The following is a 17,951-nucleotide window of genomic DNA, read 5'->3' as shown; positions in this document are numbered from 1 at the left end:
CCCCAAAGGTACTGGAACAGCCAGTCTAATTAATTTCTTTTTCTGTGCGCTGAAGATGTTTGAGAGCTTTTATTTCCATTTTTTTTTGCGTTACACACATCATAAATGTGTTACCTCCTATGCTGAAGAGCAAAGGCGGTAACATATTTATGATTCCCATGTTTGTCATAAGAAACTACGCTTAATTATTAAGTAGAACTGGAAGATATTTTTCACTTGGCCTTAAAATAAATTTTTTTTAAAAACACCACACACATTAAAAAATTGTTTAAATGACAACCAAGTACAAAAGACGTGGGCCTAGTTCTCCTAAAATCTATCCTGATCTACTTCAAACACAGTCATACTTCACTATGATAAACGAGCACATTAATGTGTTATTTTTCCAATTAAAGTAATAGTTCTGCGTCGATAATGCCATAATTGCCAGCAAAAATACTTCCTTAGTGAAATACAAATATACTCTGAATCAGCACAAAGGTTTACACAGCAGTTTTGATTATCTGGGATTAAAAGCAGCAGACTTCGCGAGCATCCTACAGACACTAGAGCATATAAACATTTACATGTGCAGAGATCCATTCAGCTGCAGGAGTAGCTCAGAAGAAGTAGACCTGCTCATATGCTGTGATGTTTGCAACATAGACAGGTGAGTAGTTGTAAATAAGTGAGGATTCCTCTTCTGCAGGACTGTCAAAGTGATGTAAACTTCTCCTTGCTAAACAAAGCAGAGCAGACATACATGTGGTTAGGTTACGTTAGAATAAAATAGCTTAATGGAGGAATTTGATAGATTGGCATATATAAGCTTTAATGGTAATATTTGTTGGTGTTGGTCTGTTCTGCTCTTATGTGGTTCATGTACAAATCCTGTGTACATTTTAGTCGTTTATCATGGACTGATGGAATTTTGAACATTTAGTTTTAGATCTGCGGTCATGTGAAAATCCTGTGAAAAACTAAGTATACGTTTACTTCTTTAATAGCAATTAATCAAACTCACTTGATAAAATAATCGACAGCAAGTAACGATTTTATAGACCCCTTCTATACAAGCAGAAATTTTGACAGTTTGCAAGTCTGGAGCGTTTAGGTGTGTGCCATAATTTTCCCAGAAGAGGACATCCCAGCAAATTCACTTCAAGTGCAATACTCAGAAATTTAAAGAAACAAAACAAACAAGAGCCAAAACAAGACATCTCGTACTCAGGCCTTAGTAACCATGTTAAATGCTACAATGCATGCGAGTATACTGATGGATACAAATATAGCTTGTTTGGAAGGGCTGCCAAGACAAAGCGACATTTTTCCTAAAAAGAACACGGCAGCACAGTTTAGGTTTGCAAAGATGCATCTGAACAAACTGCAAGATTTCTAGAACAAAGTTCTTTGGAAAGCCAAGACCAAAGTAGAGATGTTTGGGCATTATGCTAAGTGCCATGTTTGGAGAAAACCAAGCAAATGCAAATGAGCACTAACCCCTCACACCAGCTGCCAAGCACAATGGTGGAGGGTAATTATTTGTGCTCTTTTTCCAGCCACAGGACCTGCAGGCCTTGCAGTCACCAAGTTAACCATGAACTCCAAATACTAGTGATGCTCCATCACTGCATCTCACTGGGTGTTAGCTCGCTCTGCGGTAAGTAATATCACTTCCCGTTCCTGTTACAGCGCACAGTGGGGCCTGTGTAGCCTTTCTACTTAGCCAATTTAATCGAAAGCGTCTAAATTCATAGTGTAATCTTCACATGCTTTATTAAAAATTGTTGGGACAACGATCCCAAGCACAGCAGCAAACCTGCAACAGAATGGCTAAAAAAAAGAAAAGAAAAGAATCAAGGTGTTGCAACGGCCCAAATTCCAGACCTCAACCTTAGTGAAATCCTGTCACGGGAACCTAAAGGAGCCGTGCATAAACAATTGTCTGCAATCTTTAATGAACTGAAGCACTGTTGTAAAGAACAGAGGGCCCAAATTCCTCCACAGTGACGTGACAGACCGATAAAGTCACACAAATGGATTACTTAAGCTATTGCCACTAAAAGCGGTTCTGCAAGCTACGAGTTTACACAGCACTGCATGGAGTCCTGTGAAGTTGTGTTTTTTTTTTGTTTTTTTTTCTTCACGCCTGCAAGTGAAACTGATCAAAACAGGGCAATAAATATACCCACAGTTCTGAAAGCAGTTCATGAGAAGATAGCACACTGTTTTATATAAGGTTTGCATCACTGATGCTGATTAGTTAAGTTGGTTTCACCAGGAAATAGCGGTCACCACAAAGGAAGCAAAAAAATAAATAAAAATAAACGATTTTTAAAAAAACAACACACACACACACACACACACACACACACACACACACACACACACACACACAGATACCAGTCCTGGTGATGGGTTAGGACCTTCTATAGCTCTGTCCAACTCCTTTTGGTCATTGTACACGCTGCTGTGTTATCCTGGAGGTGTTGGACTACCTGTGTAACCTATGTAGGGTCCATGTATCACCTTATGCTACCAGAAGTGACATTGACCCTAGCTGAATGCAAAACTAGCTGAATGCATCTGTTGATTTCATGTAACACCAATGCAACTGAAAACTGATTAACAACTCCCTCTGCTTCTTATTCGACTAGATTAATATCCCAGTTTAATTGGGTTGATACTATACTCGGATTAAAAAGTGTTCCTTTAATTTTGTTGAGCAGTGTATGTTTTTTGATAATGCATGCTTGTCATGTTACCTTCATTGACAAAAAATTCAGCTAGCAGCGACGATAACTGCACAGCGTGACGGGAGTGAGGGAAGTTCAGCTTTCTGTACCACTGAAAACGATTCACCTCCGGGTGCCACTGAACTCCGTAGAAAGGATATCTTTTACCTGTCATAACAAAACAATATATCTCTTGGTACAGTGCTGTTTCATGGAAATCCTTCAGCTTCCCAAATAAAAAAAACCAAAAACCTTGTAACCTTCGAAAGTTGACACAAAGTGAGCTCCGTTCTTAGCGATGTTTGTTGACAAGATGGTGAAGAAACTCTGTAGCATCTCATTTTCCTGGAAGTCCTGTGAGAACATTCGTCATATTAGCAGTTATCATTTAAGTGTCTCTATTGATTATTTTAACTCTTCTTCTTGTATGCAATACTCAGAACTGTTTGGATTTATTAGAAGAATTCGCTTTTGGGCTTCATTTCTACTAATGCTTTGTTTAATGTCCGCTCAAATGACGACAACTCTTTTCATGGCAGACAAATTCATTCTGAATGCAGATTAAAATACATATCTGTATAGTATATCTGTTAAACCCCTGCTGAAACGAAGGCTCCTAACTGTGATCATTGGCTGGGATTTTATTTCTCCAAACAATAACTATTCAAAACCTAACAGAGGAAGTAAAACTTTCTGTTTGGCGACACCGGTCAGAAGAAAGCTTATGCTGTACCTTTATTGTAATTCCATAGTTGTGAAAATTGCCAGTCAGAGGTTCCTGGGTCAAAGCATTGATGAGCTCATCTGGGAAAGTATTGAACATCCGGCTGGACTGCGCCTCTGCACGCAACACAAAAGGGTATTTGATTAAGTCCACTTATAAAATTGAACACATTTAACACAAAAGAAGAAAAAAACATCTGAATAGATAGCGCCCAGCAGACTGTTCACAAAGCTGAGGGATCTAGGACACAACAGCCGTCTGTGTGCATGGGTGTTGGACTTCCTCACTGGCAGAACTCAGGTTGTGAGGGTGGGTAGGTGCGTCTCCGACAGCATCACCATCAACACAGGAGCGCCACAGGGCTGTGTACTCTCGCCACTGCTCTACTACTGCTCTTGTAACTTGCCTCTAAGCGTTTTGTTCAGGCACTCTTCTGCAAAAAATTTCTAACCACTGGAAAAAAAAAAAAGTTCCAGCTAGCTTGCTTGCATGCATACATACATACAAAAACACATTCCTCCTGTTAATTCAAAGAGTAAAAAAAAAATAACACAGATTTACATAAAGACAGCAACCAAGCACGAACCTGTGGTTAAGTTGAGAGGCAATGCTAAGTTCTCAGCTGGGGTTTTTGTCAGGAGATTTTCACCAGCCACCAGCACAGTGAGTAGCTGCAATCCCATGCATGTGCCCCAAATAGGGAAGTAGTCCCCGGCATCATTAGCCTGAAAGTCACAGGAAGTTGGAAATGTAATTTTTCTGCACCAACAGCAGGAAACCAAAACAAAAATTTACGCTAACGTACAAAATGTTGCTAATTTTTCTCTTTTTTTTCCTTTTGTAATCAACAGTAGCTTAAATGTCCTGCAGATGTAGGGCAAGTGTACGTCACATTAACAACAAACTAGTCTTGATCTTAAACATTGTTCTCAGTGCAAAGATTAACCTCAAACTATTAATAATTGATTGAAGTTAACGTTAATTTTGTAGAGCAGAATTCCAAAATGCCATGTGTAAGTGTTCAAATATTGTTCAATAAGAAGCCCTTATTTTTCTTTGCTATTAAGCATTGGAAACCTTCAGGACAGGTACAAGATCTTCCCCTAAGAGGAGTTCATTTCTGCACAAACGAGACAGGCTTTTGAAGCAGAAAACAATAAACAGAGAATGATGTTCTGTACTAACCGCCAGAGCGAGCCTGTAAAAAATCTTCGCCACCCGGGCAAAGTCTGAAGTCTCCAAATCTGCAGCTCCCCCAATGAAAATCAACCTGAACCGACATCACATGGCAAATAAAACTTAGTGTAATCTATTTAGACACAAATTTCAGTTACCAACAAATTTAAATCAATATACAGTAGCTCACCCGTTTATCTTCCTGAAAATGTTCTCATATTCAGATGTAGTCAGAGTTAATCTGTGCAGGGAAACAAAAAACAATGAGTGTTGTACTATTTTCCATTGTTCAGACTACACAATGGTGAGCTCACACAGGGGGTCAACTTCTTCTTCTTCCACAAAATGTCAGGACAATGGAAACATTAGGCGAGTTAACATTCACCTAATGTTGAACGCTGATGCAAAGTCACCAAGCTCCAATGACTCAAAATGAGTTTACTCAAAGAAACCCTCTGTTTTTAAATATGCAGATTTAAAGAGACTGTTGTTTTGAGTGAGGTTTAATAGGCATAATGAGCTCTAAATACACCCAGTTCTTTCCTTTTCATTGGAGCCAACAGAACAGACTTCTTTAAAAGCTCATCTTTACTCTTAAATGACTCAACCCACCTTATAGGCAGCACTCTGCTGCCCCCAGACTCGATGTATTTCACGTAAGAGGAAGGTATGTAAGTCCTCCCAAATGGTTTCATAATTTCATCTGTAACAACCTGAGTTAAAACACCTGTGGAACAAAAATCACAGCAACTCTGATTGAACAGTCAACAGTGACACAGCTACGGAAATGCAGTGATTCGCTCTGCTTTCTAAAGACGTGTATCTCTGTGAGTGAAATACCAAATATAAAGTCCTGATGGTGTATTTTACTCACCTATCACAGATCTGTCATTCACAGCCTCGTTGCTGAGTTTAGTCGGCATAGCTCTGCTGCAGCAGAAGCAGCAGGCAAAAAACAAGCACAGATGGGTCGAAACTCCTGTGTTAAACATGTTTTTGGTCACCAGCTTAGTTCAGCAGAGCAGTCTTTTTTTACAAAGCTGTCAGAGCTGTGGATAATGAAAGCAGCCGACTTATATAAGTCGCGTTAGAACAGGATATAGTCAGTTCAGGGAAGTGAGGAATGCCCAGATTTACATGTGACAACTCCTGTTCCACATGCCGGTCAAGCAACATGACTGCTGAGGTAAACATAAAGGTTTTGCTGACAGCGCGGAGTTTTTGGCAACATTTTTGATCATTGAGTTTATTGGAAATTACGTAGCCTCATTGGTTTGTGCTGAGGTTTATAGTAGAGGTCATGTGACCACTATAGCAGCCAGCTGCAGTTTCATGCATGGATAAAAACTGCTGTCAGACAAGTTTCTGTTCCAAAGTTAAAGTTTAAAAAGTTTAAAGGTGTTGCAGTCAAATTTTTCCAATAGTGTTGTTTAAATACAAGTTCCTCATAAGAGACCAAAATAACGAACCCCATGCATGACTGTCACAACTTTTCTAATGCTTTATGTTAAAAGTGGCAAAAACAACTGATTTTGTAACCGATACAGTTGATTCACAGATTGTGTAACACGTTTTTTTTTGTTTTTTTTTAAACTTCAACCACTGATGAACACACATTCCTACCTTAAATTATGCAGACAGATGGCTTATGGTTTAGGAAGAGGGTAAAAAAAAAAAAAAAAAAAAAAATCATTGGTGCTCCAAGGGTTTCTAATACAGCCCGCCCAAATTCTTGCGGGCATAAGGAAACGCTGACATGAAGGCTGCTTGTGTAAATGGAAAAATTCAACATTCGGTTTAGGCAAACACACGTTATGCAACAATAAGATGTTATTGTAACCACCGAAGCTTAACATGTATTTAAATACTATACAAAACGTTTATGTAAAATGTCACTTAATGCTTTACTTTCATATTTTAAATGACTAACCTGAATCAACAGGAAGGATTTAAGTCACCGAAACAACTGTGCACCATTTGAGCACTCCAGCCTTTCCACTCATGGAGGATTGTTTGCATCCAGGGCTTTCTGCCAAATGGGCAAAAGTACAACACCAGTACAACAACATCTCCAAAAAAGGCATAGTTTGGTATAAACTGGACTCCGTGAGCAGAATCAAGCAGATGTTTGCACGTCTTCATAAGAAAACAGAAAAGCAGGTTCTTGTGAGTGACTAGTTGCTTAACTGAGTTAACAGCCATGCTACTGGGAGCTCTGTCAGACAGGAGAGTGACTATTAGTGGAGTACCAGGTAAGTGGGAATGAGTATTGCTGCATTTGTAATTGATTGCAGTCTAACATAAAAAGATGGCTTGCAGTTGCAGGTAGTAAATAAGAAAAACTGCCTGGAGGTGCTCACAGTCCACAGGAGTGTTTGAATTGTTGTTCAAAGGTTTCCTGGCAGCTAGAGGAGGAGCAGAAAATACAGGTTACACAAGGTAAGTGCAGGAAATTACTCAAAACCAAGGAGGCCTGACGGTCACCATGTCAGGAATATCTGAGAACTGTGGCACCCAACAGTTACGCCATAGAAAACAGCTGGGGGAACGACAACATAAGCCAGAAGGCTCCACCCAGGGGCGGATCAGAGGGAAGGTGCTGGCCCAGCTATTCCACCTGAGGCTAAGAACAGAGGTTAACAAATAATAAAAAAATAAATAAATAGAAGTAAACCATGACAAAATCAGGATGCTATAAGATGTAAATAAAAACTGAACACCCCCCCCCCCCACACACCAAAAAAGGTAAACTGAACATCAAGAGATTTTTGTTTCTAAAAAAAAAGCTTATCAAGTTATCTTACTGTCACTAAATGTAAGGTATATATGTAAGGCAATACTTTCCTCAAAGACGATAAAGAAATTGTGAAACATGATATTGTGTTGCCTGTTAGTCATGTCAACGAGTCACCCCTGATGGAAGCAAGCTTGTCAGATTTTGCTCTAGTATCTGTTGTCAGATCTGAAGACTCTTCATATCATTCAAAAGGTCTGAAGGGACGTTGTTGCCTGGAAAATATTTCTCCCTGTTAATGTATCCCATCAACAGATTGTCCAGGTATTCCTCATCAGTGTCATTCCAAATGTCACCATAGACATTTTTTTCCAGATTTGTCACACCAATGACAACTCTCTTTAGTGACAATGGCATAACCAGATCAAAACATGTTTTGGTGTCACTTATTCTTGTCACAGAAAACCTTGCAATCCCAGGGGTCATTTTGATGACATTTGTAGCAGTTGCCCTGCCATATAAGCCACGAGGTACTGGACTCCAAGAGATGGTACCGCTTTTGAATTTGTGTGTTACAGGAAGAGCAGCTTCAGGCCCCATGACCGCCTCATAAGACCTCATATCATTGTCCTCTTCAGAAACCGGCTCGTCCATATTTCTGTTTTGTGTCCTCTGCCTTTAGCAGAGCAAAATCTAGATAACATTTAGTGTTTCTGTTAAGCTGCTTTAATGGATGTACACTTAACAATTTATTTTACAGAACATATTAGAAAAAACAAACTTTAAAAATTTCCTCACAGGATGCAGAGATCGAGTAAGAAAATGGAGTTAAAACCAAACTTAAGCTTACACATACCGATACGATTATTGGATTAGTAAACTGCAAGTCCTCAAACGTCACATTTATATGTCCCACAGTGTTTGTCTTTTCAAAATACTGTACATTTATGGTAAAGACATTTGCTTCAGTCTCCAGGCAGATAACTTCAGATGCTTCAGCTCGTTTATTCCAGGATATTCGCACAGCTTAATTTGGTCCTTTCAGTCACACATTAGTCTAATTGAGAGTGGTCCTAACATCCATGGGAGCAGTGATCTTCATCTTCAAATGGCAAATAAATAATACTCTGGTCAATTCAGTTTTTCTCTGAAAAGAAAATAGACAAAATGGTACAAACTTAAACTCAAATAATAAATATTTATTTATTATTCAAATTATGAATTGGCACAGTCTGGTCCTCGTGTTTTTGCTGGCTTATACAGAAAGCACTTCATATGATTCTTAATCTTAGAAATGATTTAAAACTAAAATTATTTAACTAAAAAAGTCTGGAAAACTTGTTTTTCAGAATAAGGAACAATCATGCATACCTGACACTGATTTTTGTGATCAGATGATTTTCTTATTGTATACAGTATAATCACAAATAAAACGTAGTAATCTAGTTTTAAAGTAGATAATATATTTCAAATAAAATAGCAAAACAATATCAAGCAGACAGACTTACCTCTGAGTCTTTGTATTTCCTGACAAATATCTTTATACACAGCTGCCAGCAGCTCTTCTTTTGGCTTCAAACCATCCAGAAATACTGGGGGAAAAAATGCCACATTAAAAACACCCGCATCAGTGTCATTTATTTTATTATTCAGTGATAGTGCAGTTTGTTTGTTTTGTTTAATAATATTTTGTTCTAATCATCACACATGCATTTTTACCAAATTCTGATGTGTCGCTCTCGATCTCTTCTCGGTTTTTCAGGTACATTGGCCACACGTATCCGTCGAAATAGTCGGGAGGATCAGGAGGTGTGTACACTCTTAAACTGTTGAAGACAGAAAGTAACACAGTTACTTTCTTTTTTTTTTTGCATTAAGCAATACAACAGAATAAAAGTGCACAAATAATGTCAAGAACTTCATACAAATACTCGATAATCAAATAAATACCTTCGTCTCCTCTTGCAGGCATCATAAGGTATTTCCATGAAATATTTTTTGTCAAACAGTTCATCCAGAGGCCTGGAAGGGTAAAACATAATAAACCAGTAGAAATCTCCGTCAGATAAACACAATTCACAAATTCTTCAGTATAAATTATTATTTCTATTTATATCTGTCAGTTTTTTTCTAGAAACAATAATACATTTATGAATGCTGTATCTTTGCCTAACATTTAACGTAAGGCTCAATAATTGCCCCAAGTGATTTAAAAAAAAAAATAGAATTTCATAAAAACTGACATGAACGGCAAATTCCAGTATTATCAACAAAGTATTTAGTTACTTTCCAAAATATAAAGTCCTGTAAATCTTAAGATTTAATTTGCTAAATTTATAACTGAAACACACATGATGTCCTTTTATTTAATCCTCATTTGTGTACCTGTAGTTGAAAATGAGGAAGCCTTCCACTATGAGCACGAACACCTGGTTATCGACTGATGGTTCTATAAGCTGGGTCTCCAGGCCTTGCTGTCTGAGGAACGACTCGGGATCTCTTCGCCAGGAGTCAATGTCCCTCATCATCATCTGCATGTGCAGAGCCTCGAGGACTTAAATAGACCAGTGAGCATGACTTTCTTTCACATTTAAAATGAAAAAAATTAAATAACTGAATGAATTTTGCAGTCAGCCAAATATTGTTTGGATACTTCTCCTTTATTTTCTGCTATTGTGGCATTTTTATATCATTTTTTATATCACTTTTATATCAAAAAGTGATTTTTAAGGTGTCACATTTTTACCATTTAATTTTAATTTGATTGCAATGAATGGAGAAGAAAATCAGTGATACCCCACATTACAATACCCTGTATTTCTTTTTAAAAATGCTTGGAAATGCTTATTGTAGTCAACCAACCATGTTTCTATATTTTACATACATTTTTATGCAATTTTTAAACATGTGAAGGGCTAAAAATGATGTATTTAAGATTTCTTAATGTCCTTACACTATTTTTCACAGTTATTGACCCTAATAGTGGTGCATATTAACATTTTAAGACTTTAAAAACTTCTCCAGTTTGCTAAAACTTGGGAACTCGTATAAAAAAAATACCACAGGTCATATTTTCAGATGGACAGATGAACTACAAATTCTGTAGTGATCATAAGTCTGGATATGAATGTAGCCACCAAGTCTGAAATGTGAAGCTGAAGGACAAATGCCCTAAAACCTGCAACCTTTCTACTGACCAGTAGGGGGCGGGTTTTCTTGCTGCACAAAGAAGTCTAATTGTATAGAGGTCTATGAGAAAAAACAACCTATTTCTAGCTTTTATCACCACAGGTTTTTCCAATAATCCGTCCTAGATAAGTCTTATCTAATATGTTGTAATACAGTGTAAAGCAAATTGTCCTTACTGTCATATTGCTTGAACCCATTGCTGTCCATTGGCACTTCAGAGTCATCCTGAAGAAAGAAGCATATGTGATGCTTGCACCAAGGCTGGAAAAGTAGCAGTATGGCTTGAACACAGCCTCACAGTCTACCTTAAAATATGAATCCTGTGCAATGATGCAGCTGTTGGGTATTTGCTCTTGCAGACTTGTGGCAAGTGTAGTTTTTCCTCCATTGGTCATCCTAAAGGAAAAAGAACATACATTAACTAATGAACATGTACTTTTAACAGTAAATCTACAAAAAATAGCCTTGATATTTTTTTTAATGTTTGCCTCTTTCATTTAACTAAACTCTCTGAAATCACAGTCAATACAGAAATGTTTATCTGTAAAATGTCCTGCTCAGCCAGTGTTTCCTTCCATTACCGAAATTACTGCAACTGACAAAGAGGTTTCTTGCCATCCATATGTTCATGAATAAATAACTCAATACGTTTTTTAATTATTCTGATGCTCCTTTTTGTCTCTCCCTTTGTTTTGTCTTTTAATTTATTTTCCACTTCCTGTTTTATTTGCCTTTCCCATCTCTTATTCCACCTGCACCTTGTCATCACATATGACAGTTTTCCTGCCCTCTTTCTAGTTTCACCTTTGTCTAATCAGTCTTGAGTGTATATACACTCACTGGTCACTTTATTAGGTACACCTCCTTAACTGCTTGTGAATATCTAATCGGCCGATCATATGGTAAATGGTAAATGGCCTGTATTTGTATAGCGCTTTACTTAGTCCCTAAGGACCCCAAAGCGCTTTACACTACATTCAGTCATTCACCCATTCACACACACATTCACACACTGGTGATGGCAAGCTACATTGTAGCCACAGCTGCCCTGGGGCGCACTGACAGAGGCACATGGCAGCAACTCATTGCATTTATGCATGTAGACATGATGAAGATGACCTGAAATTAAACCTTGATTGGGGGAAAAAGATGATTTAAGTTTTTTTTTAATGTGGCATGGTTGTTCAGCCAGGTCTGCTACAGCAGACATCAGAAAAATTGCACAATACATTTTTAAATGACATTTTTAATTATCTAGCAATTATTTCATGGTACAGACTTTAAAGGGTTAAGGTATCCTCATTGCAAATGTTGCTCATTATTTTTATTTATTATAAAATTAAAAAAGAATAACTGATTATTATGGTGCTATCAGCATCAGTTAGGCCCTAGCTGGTTCTGTTTATTTTTTGTGTGAATGTGTGGATGACTGGTTGTGTAAAGCGCTTTGGGGTCCTTAGGGACTAGTAAAGCGCTATACAAATACAGGCCATTTATCTGCAAAATGTGTTGTCAAATGCATAATAAATGGTTTAAATTCTTTAAGGAACTTTTTTTTTTTTTTTGGAAAAAAGTTGTTAAAATAGTACCAGTTGACATGTTTTTATAACACTCTCAGCTATTTGTATATCAGCCTAAAAATAGATGTAGTTAGGGGCACAGCCAGCATTTGCCCCATATCAAACTACACCCATCCGCAGTTTTGGGTGTGGTCTGAGGTTTAACTAGAAAACTTTAAAATGCAGATTAGTAAAGAATTCCTGCATGCTGTTGGTAATAAATAGGCAGTGCAAAGTTCAGTGCCCCTTCTTTCATCCTTCCATCAGCCTATGTACCATTTTCAGAGGAAGGGTTATCTTAAAACTGCACCTTCTACTGTGGACGCAGATATTCAAAGCATGGTTAGCGAACCTTTTTTTGGAATATTTAAAATAAGCATTTGCAGACAAGGTTTGCATTGATCATCATTAAACACATAACATTAGATTAATACTAGGAGAACCAATGCAATTATCTGTTGTATTTAAGTTATATTTAAGTAAAAAACCCAGGGAGATTGGGGCTCACATGTCTAAAGAGTAAACAACTCTTATCAGTGTTTTGACATCACTGCCATATGCAGTGGCTTACTAACACGTGTGCCCTCTGCTGCTCTGTGATACATGCATGCTAAACAGCACTGGTGAGTAATTTAACATTTAATAAACTAATATATTTTGTTGCCTTTCTTATCTGCCTGTACTTTCTACTCATATGAGCAATTACCAAAAAGGTATTTCACATTAAAAATTAAAATAAATAAATAAAACTCGAGCATGGAAAATATCCTCAAATGTCCCAAAATGACCTAAAAAGAAGTAGGCTGTAAAATTGGTGTTTTGCAAAAGGTTCAAAATTATTAGTGTGTTTAATCACTTACCCACCAATTCCTACAGTTAGTGTCTTCATTCCAATTGTCTGCGTCTGCTCGCCGCAAAGCTACCGATTTATAGAACTTGTAATACTAACGTAATTAAGGAGTCACGTGCAAATGTATACACCACGCTGGTAGCTAGTCCTGCGAACGCAACAGTCCTCCCACGTGCTATTCTGGACGCTTACGATTTGCCGTTGGAGCCTCTGCGTCACTCACGACCTGCCCATTGAGGGAAAAAAAATTGTTTTGTTTTTTATTCATGTTGTTTTCTCTTCTTTAATCATTTATTACATTTTATACTGATATGTTCGTACTCAAATATTTATTTGCAAAAACATTGTTTCAAAGTGTTACAACTTAAATCTAAACATGTACAGTTATGAAATAACAATAAAAAAACAAAAATAAATTTTAAGAAAATGTAAATATATTTATACTTAATATATAGTCTATCATTATAATCTATAATATAACCTATAATTTGTTTGTTGTGAAACGTTGAAAACTTGAAAAAAAGCGCTACATTACATCTAAAAGGCAATCGATTGAGCGAGCCACAGGTTGGCGCATGCGCTGAATAATTTTTCCGCGTACTGAGCCGAACTTCCTCATTGAGGGTGCTAACTGCAGAGAACTCGACAGTCTTGCGACGATTGTGACTGAAACAGCACAGCGCGTTTCTTTTCCCTTTATCCGCCAGCCTCACAAATGTCGAAGCCTCCTCCCAAACCAGCCAAGCCAGGTAAGACCAAAACTACGAGGACATGTTGTTTAAACTTAACCCAAACTTGTGACGTGTTTATACGAGGACAACGCACCTTGTTGGCGTTAAACGGTTAATGGGCGGGCGCTCAACACTCCTCCACGGGCTCGGTTGATTTCTGTTGTTTGTCTGTGAAACCTTGTTTAGCTAATAGAAAGACAGGTCTTAAACTTTAATTGGAAGCCGTGTCGCTTTATCGCTAGCCCTGCCAGGACCGCGTTGGCGTTATTGAAAGCGCTTTCTCGCCATTCAGTACACTGACGGGGCCATCCAGCTCTTACCAGCAGGCCTCTGTCACTTCCCTATTTCCATCACTCATGCAAAGAGAGCACCGCGAGTCAGTGGCTTTGGGTGAATAGGTGATAAGTCTGCGTGGTCAGTGACATCGGCTCTACTTCCTCCTTGCTCAGATTATTCTGGTAACCTCTTCCCAAACCTTACTTACCAACGTTAGAGCACGTCATAGCGTTAGCATTTACCTACGCACTGTGTCAGTGCAACAGGTGTACACAAGCAGCCTGTGTAGGAAGGAGAGGCGATATTCAGCTTAATAGGTATCCTTTGTTCAAAGCAATTACACAGATCTCCTGGTGCATGTGTTTGAGGCTAAAAGTGAAACTGTGACTTCTCCCTCAATAAACTTGTAATGCTGTGGCAAGTGTTTTTTAAATTTCTATTTATTAAACAAAGTGTAAAATTTCATCCATCATGGTTGTAAGTACAGCATATGTGCACCTGTGATGAAATTTTAAGGCAGCGTGATGAGAGGGAGGCAGAAAATTGTACTTTAATGCGATAAAAACACCTTTTGATTTATTGTTGTAATCATTTTTGAGCATTTCGTTTGTGCCCATGCTGCACTCTACTGCGCTGGTCTACCCATATTGAAATTGGGTGACTATTAATGTTTTTATATGATTTGTAAAACTTTGGGATGTACAGAAAGACATTTAAATGTCCACAATGTCAAATCAAAGCTTTCTAAAGGAAAAAGTCAATTTCTTTACATCTTCTAGTCCAGACGTTCCCAAAGTGTGGGGCCCGCCCCCTAGGGGGGGCGCAGAGCCATTGCAGGGGGGGCGCTGCATGAAAAGGGAAAAAAACAAAAAACAAAAACAACGCTTGGACACTGCTAGCATGGGGCGCCCACACAAACGCAAAGCAGGAGATGAAGCATCGCTGAATATGTTTCCAAACCAACTTCATTCTAAGCCAAAGACTAGAAAATATGGTGAAGCATATCTTCCCTTTGATTTCACCTGCACAAGTGCCGAGGTAGGTCTCCCTGCAGGATTGGTTTTCCCTTTGTCGGGAGCAGCGCTGGGCTGTTTAAATCACGGACAAACAGTATCCCACATTCTTGATTTGTAGTTCACAAACACTTGTTGTAATGACTAACTACTCCTGACATTTTGGAGATGTTAGCTCTTTATACAGTAAAGTTACAGTGGGATACAAATAATATCAGGCTGATCCTGCCACGATTTGTTCCCCCGGTTCAAATCACGGACAAACAGCATCCAACAGTTGTTTATGTTTTTGAACCCATTTTGCAGAGGGATTTTTTGAAAAATGTATTGATAGCAATGTTGAATATTATTACACAGGAAAAAAAAAACAACTACATGTAAAATAATTACACCGTGATGCCTCTGCCTTTCTAAATGGAGGGACAGTAACTGCGTGTATATGTAAGCGTGTAAAACCTGCAGATAGTCAGATTAACAGTATTTCGTCTCTATCTGCCATTCTGCAATTCATCTCATGTAAACAATAACGTGGCGCACAGCGTGACGTGAAAAAGGCACATACCTTTGACGTTGCATGACGAACTCTATATTCCTCGTCCACACATAAACGCAAAAAAGGAGTTTTAAAAAATCTCCATTCTCGGTGATTCGAAACGCCGTTTGCGCGTGGACGAAACAGCTGCGTTTTCAAAAATACCCGTGTAGGTGCCGACGTAGCATAAAATACTTTATTAGTTTATTTTCTTGCTACCTGCATATTACTTGTATTTGCTTAATTGTTTACTAAATGTTTGAGGTGTGAAATAAACCGCAATGGAGCAAAATATGGGTGTGTGTGGTTGGAGGATGTGTTCTTGCGTGCGTGCGCGCGCGCGAGGGGGGGCGCGAACATTTTTCTTGTAAAACAAGGGGGGCCCAGCAAAAAAAGTTTGGGAACCACTGTTCTAGTCAATGGTTTCTGCAGTAGTGTTGGCTAATTGCACCTAGTACACTGCTCTCATCTTATGAATCAAATGTGGACGCAGGTAAATGCAGGTGTTTGGAGAAAAAATCCATCTCACAGATGGGGAGAGAAGCATAAAATAACCTTCCTCGTGTGTGAAGTTAAAGGTGGTTTATGTCTACGAACATGCTGACACAGCAAACACAGGCACATCTCTTTACCTGCATGAAACACAATCTTTTGTGCTCCTCACAGTCCTTGACGAATCAGTCACGATGCCTCACCTGGCTGTAGGTGAGATCGCCTGTCAGTGACAGGTGGCAGGCCGGTGGGGCTTGTGCAGGAGTAACTGATCCATCCTGCTAAAGCTATTTTATCCAGATTCAGGATTGGTTTTCTGTAACTTTCCCTTTGGTGGATGTGCTCGGTGGATGTGCTCAGTGTCTGTGCATGAATTGGCTTTGGAGAAAAAAAAAAAAAAAACATTGGCAAGTGTTTGTAGCCATGTGTGACCAAATAGCACCCTGGGGTATGCGTTCAGCTTGAACAAGAGCTAGCATGTTTTCTTTTGTTTTTTTTGGTTGGTTGTTTTTTGCACCCACTTAGCCACATTTTTGCAAGAAGGTTATGATTCTGTTTTTAAGGTATGTGCAGTTTAACAGAGGGAGCCCTGTGCAAACTCTGGTTTAGCAGATTAGAAGTTTAGATTACGTTGTTAAACTGAGCACTGAACATGACTGAGGGATCACATAACCACCATGACCAGACATGCTTTTTCAGAAGAGCTGCTGCAATAAAGTAAAATGTACACAAAAAACACATAACTGGAATACATTAAAAAGCTCACACAGTAATAGATGAAATATATACTGTCATTGCTTTGCTCATGTTAAGGCACAAATTTTCTTCTTTGTTTATTCATTAGATTTCTTTTTATCTTATTGTGGGCCCAGGGTTTAAAATGTAGCAAGAATTTAACTGAGTCAGCACAGGCCCTCAGTATGGGTCTGCAAAGCAGACGTGCTTACTGTGTTTGAACAGAGCTGGACTTGTGCGGCGGCTCAGCCCCCATCAATCTGAGACACCGAGGCAGTGTGTTCACTAAACAGAAATCCTGAGTAACAGCACAGGCAGAGGGGATTTACAGGGTCCAGCGGTTAGGCCTGTGAAGTAAAGAGATCAGGAACGATGGACTCTAACTGGCCTTTGCATTAAATGTAAGACGGTGAATCAGTCACCTTGTGTTTAGTTGTGGTGAACACCTTTAACATATAATTTCCTCTGTTAGACAGTTGACACTGATAATCTTTCAAGTTCAAGCTGAAAGGATTGATAAAATAACCAAATAAAGGCATGATTGAAGATATCAGATATGCACCAATAGTGGGGGCGGACACATATTTTTTTCACTGGGTATATTATTTAAAGCATATTATTAACGCCTGTCTCCAATTTAAAACAAAAAACGGGTGTGTCAAAAATTTAAAAGGAAGTCCAAATTACGCTTATCTACCAGTCGATGCAAATCACAGGAAATTCTTTAACTTTGCAGGAGAGCATATTTATCCTGGTTTTGTTAACCAAAACGGGGTCGCTATTTGAGGGCTGAGTGTAACCAGCTCAGTAGTCTGTTTAGTAAACTTTGTGTCTATGTTGTAAACAACACAGCAGACTATATGTAACCTTACGTTAATGCCCAGAAACGGGCAGCTAGTTGAAATATAAAATGTTTATATCAAGTATTTAAATACGTTTTGAAAGCTTGACTGTGGCTGTTCAAGCTTTTGATGTAGTTTAGCAGTCGACTAAAGCCACAGCATAGTAGCATCTCAGCAGCAGAGCTCAACCTCTAGTTTGAACTACCAGTGGCCCCGAGTGCAGCTACACACAACAACCACTCACACTGTTGATGCTGTTTTTTGTGCCTGTTGTACGTGCTGAAATGTGTCTTTTTGTTTACATAATAGATAACGTCTCACCTTTGATTTGTGAACTTGACAAAAGAGAGTAGTTTACCACATTAGAAGCTGCCTTCTGCACGC

At 38.6% G+C, this 17,951-nt stretch overlaps 3 protein-coding genes and 1 long non-coding RNA gene across 7 annotated transcripts in view; 2 read left to right on the top strand and 2 right to left on the bottom strand.

Annotated features, from left to right (window-relative positions):
• Positions 1 to 97: 97 nt before the first annotated feature.
• LOC146506580 (gamma-glutamyl hydrolase) lies at positions 98 to 5,606 on the bottom strand. Its single transcript, XM_085179913.1, has 9 exons — positions 5,489 to 5,606; positions 5,227 to 5,341; positions 4,805 to 4,855; positions 4,624 to 4,708; positions 4,025 to 4,163; positions 3,448 to 3,554; positions 2,975 to 3,068; positions 2,745 to 2,882; positions 98 to 718 (listed from the first exon to the last, which is right to left on the bottom strand). Exons 1-9 carry the CDS (start codon positions 5,604 to 5,606, stop codon positions 600 to 602), a joined length of 966 nt encoding a protein of 321 aa, XP_085036039.1. The 3' UTR covers positions 98 to 599.
• A 1,152-nt stretch (positions 5,607 to 6,758) lies between these two features.
• On the top strand, positions 6,759 to 9,739 carry LOC146506579 (uncharacterized). The gene is made up of 3 exons (XR_014877171.1): positions 6,759 to 6,866; positions 7,008 to 7,053; positions 9,111 to 9,739. It is a non-coding gene; the product is annotated as an uncharacterized LOC146506579 (long non-coding RNA).
• On the bottom strand, positions 8,052 to 13,161 carry nmrk1 (nicotinamide riboside kinase 1). 4 transcript variants are annotated; one of them, XM_085179917.1, is made up of 8 exons: positions 12,957 to 13,127; positions 10,843 to 10,933; positions 10,714 to 10,762; positions 9,734 to 9,902; positions 9,299 to 9,370; positions 9,068 to 9,174; positions 8,857 to 8,940; positions 8,052 to 8,495 (listed from the first exon to the last, which is right to left on the bottom strand). In XM_085179917.1, exons 1-8 carry the CDS (start codon positions 12,983 to 12,985, stop codon positions 8,485 to 8,487), a joined length of 612 nt encoding a protein of 203 aa, XP_085036043.1. In that variant the 5' UTR covers positions 12,986 to 13,127; the 3' UTR covers positions 8,052 to 8,484. The 4 variants fall into 4 exon arrangements, with proteins under 4 accessions (XP_085036043.1, XP_085036042.1, XP_085036041.1 ...); XM_085179916.1 differs by having other exon boundaries at positions 9,734 to 9,879; positions 10,714 to 10,933; positions 12,961 to 13,161; XM_085179915.1 differs by having other exon boundaries at positions 9,734 to 9,879; positions 10,714 to 10,933; positions 12,957 to 13,155.
• A 369-nt stretch (positions 13,162 to 13,530) lies between these two features.
• Positions 13,531 to 17,951, top strand: part of ostf1 (osteoclast stimulating factor 1) — a 9,364-nt gene continuing 4,943 nt past the window's right edge. Inside the window, exon 1 of the mRNA XM_085179919.1 lies at positions 13,531 to 13,695. Coding sequence (XP_085036045.1) covers positions 13,662 to 13,695 — 34 coding nt within the window. The 5' untranslated portion in view covers positions 13,531 to 13,661. The remainder of the gene's footprint in view (positions 13,696 to 17,951) is intronic.

Source organism: Neolamprologus multifasciatus, chromosome 12 (genome assembly GCF_963576455.1).
Source record: "Neolamprologus multifasciatus chromosome 12, fNeoMul1.2, whole genome shotgun sequence".
Classification (NCBI taxonomy): Eukaryota; Metazoa; Chordata; class Actinopteri; order Cichliformes; family Cichlidae; genus Neolamprologus; species Neolamprologus multifasciatus.
The sequence above is the reverse complement of the archived record's forward strand: the minus strand, read 5'-3'. Positions and strand labels throughout refer to the sequence as shown.

Coding starts and splice junctions, on each gene's coding strand:
- LOC146506580 (XM_085179913.1), bottom strand. CDS start 5,606: ATGTTTAACACAGGAGTTTCGACCCATCTGTGCTTGTTTTTTGCCTGC. Junction 4,164..4,623: donor TTTACAGGCTCGCTCTGGCG/GTTAGTACAGAA, acceptor TGTGACTTTCAG/GCTAATGATGCCGGGGACTA. Junction 3,555..4,024: donor GCCTCTCAACTTAACCACAG/GTTCGTGCTTGG, acceptor TGTTGCGTGCAG/AGGCGCAGTCCAGCCGGATG.
- nmrk1 (XM_085179915.1), bottom strand. CDS start 12,985: ATGAAGACACTAACTGTAGGAATTGGTGG. Junction 9,880..10,713: donor TGGGTTCAAGCAATATGACA/GTAAGGACAATT, acceptor CTGCACATGCAG/ATGATGATGAGGGACATTGA. Junction 8,941..9,067: donor GAGCGACACATCAGAATTTG/GTAAAAATGCAT, acceptor TTTTTCCCCCAG/TATTTCTGGATGGTTTGAAG.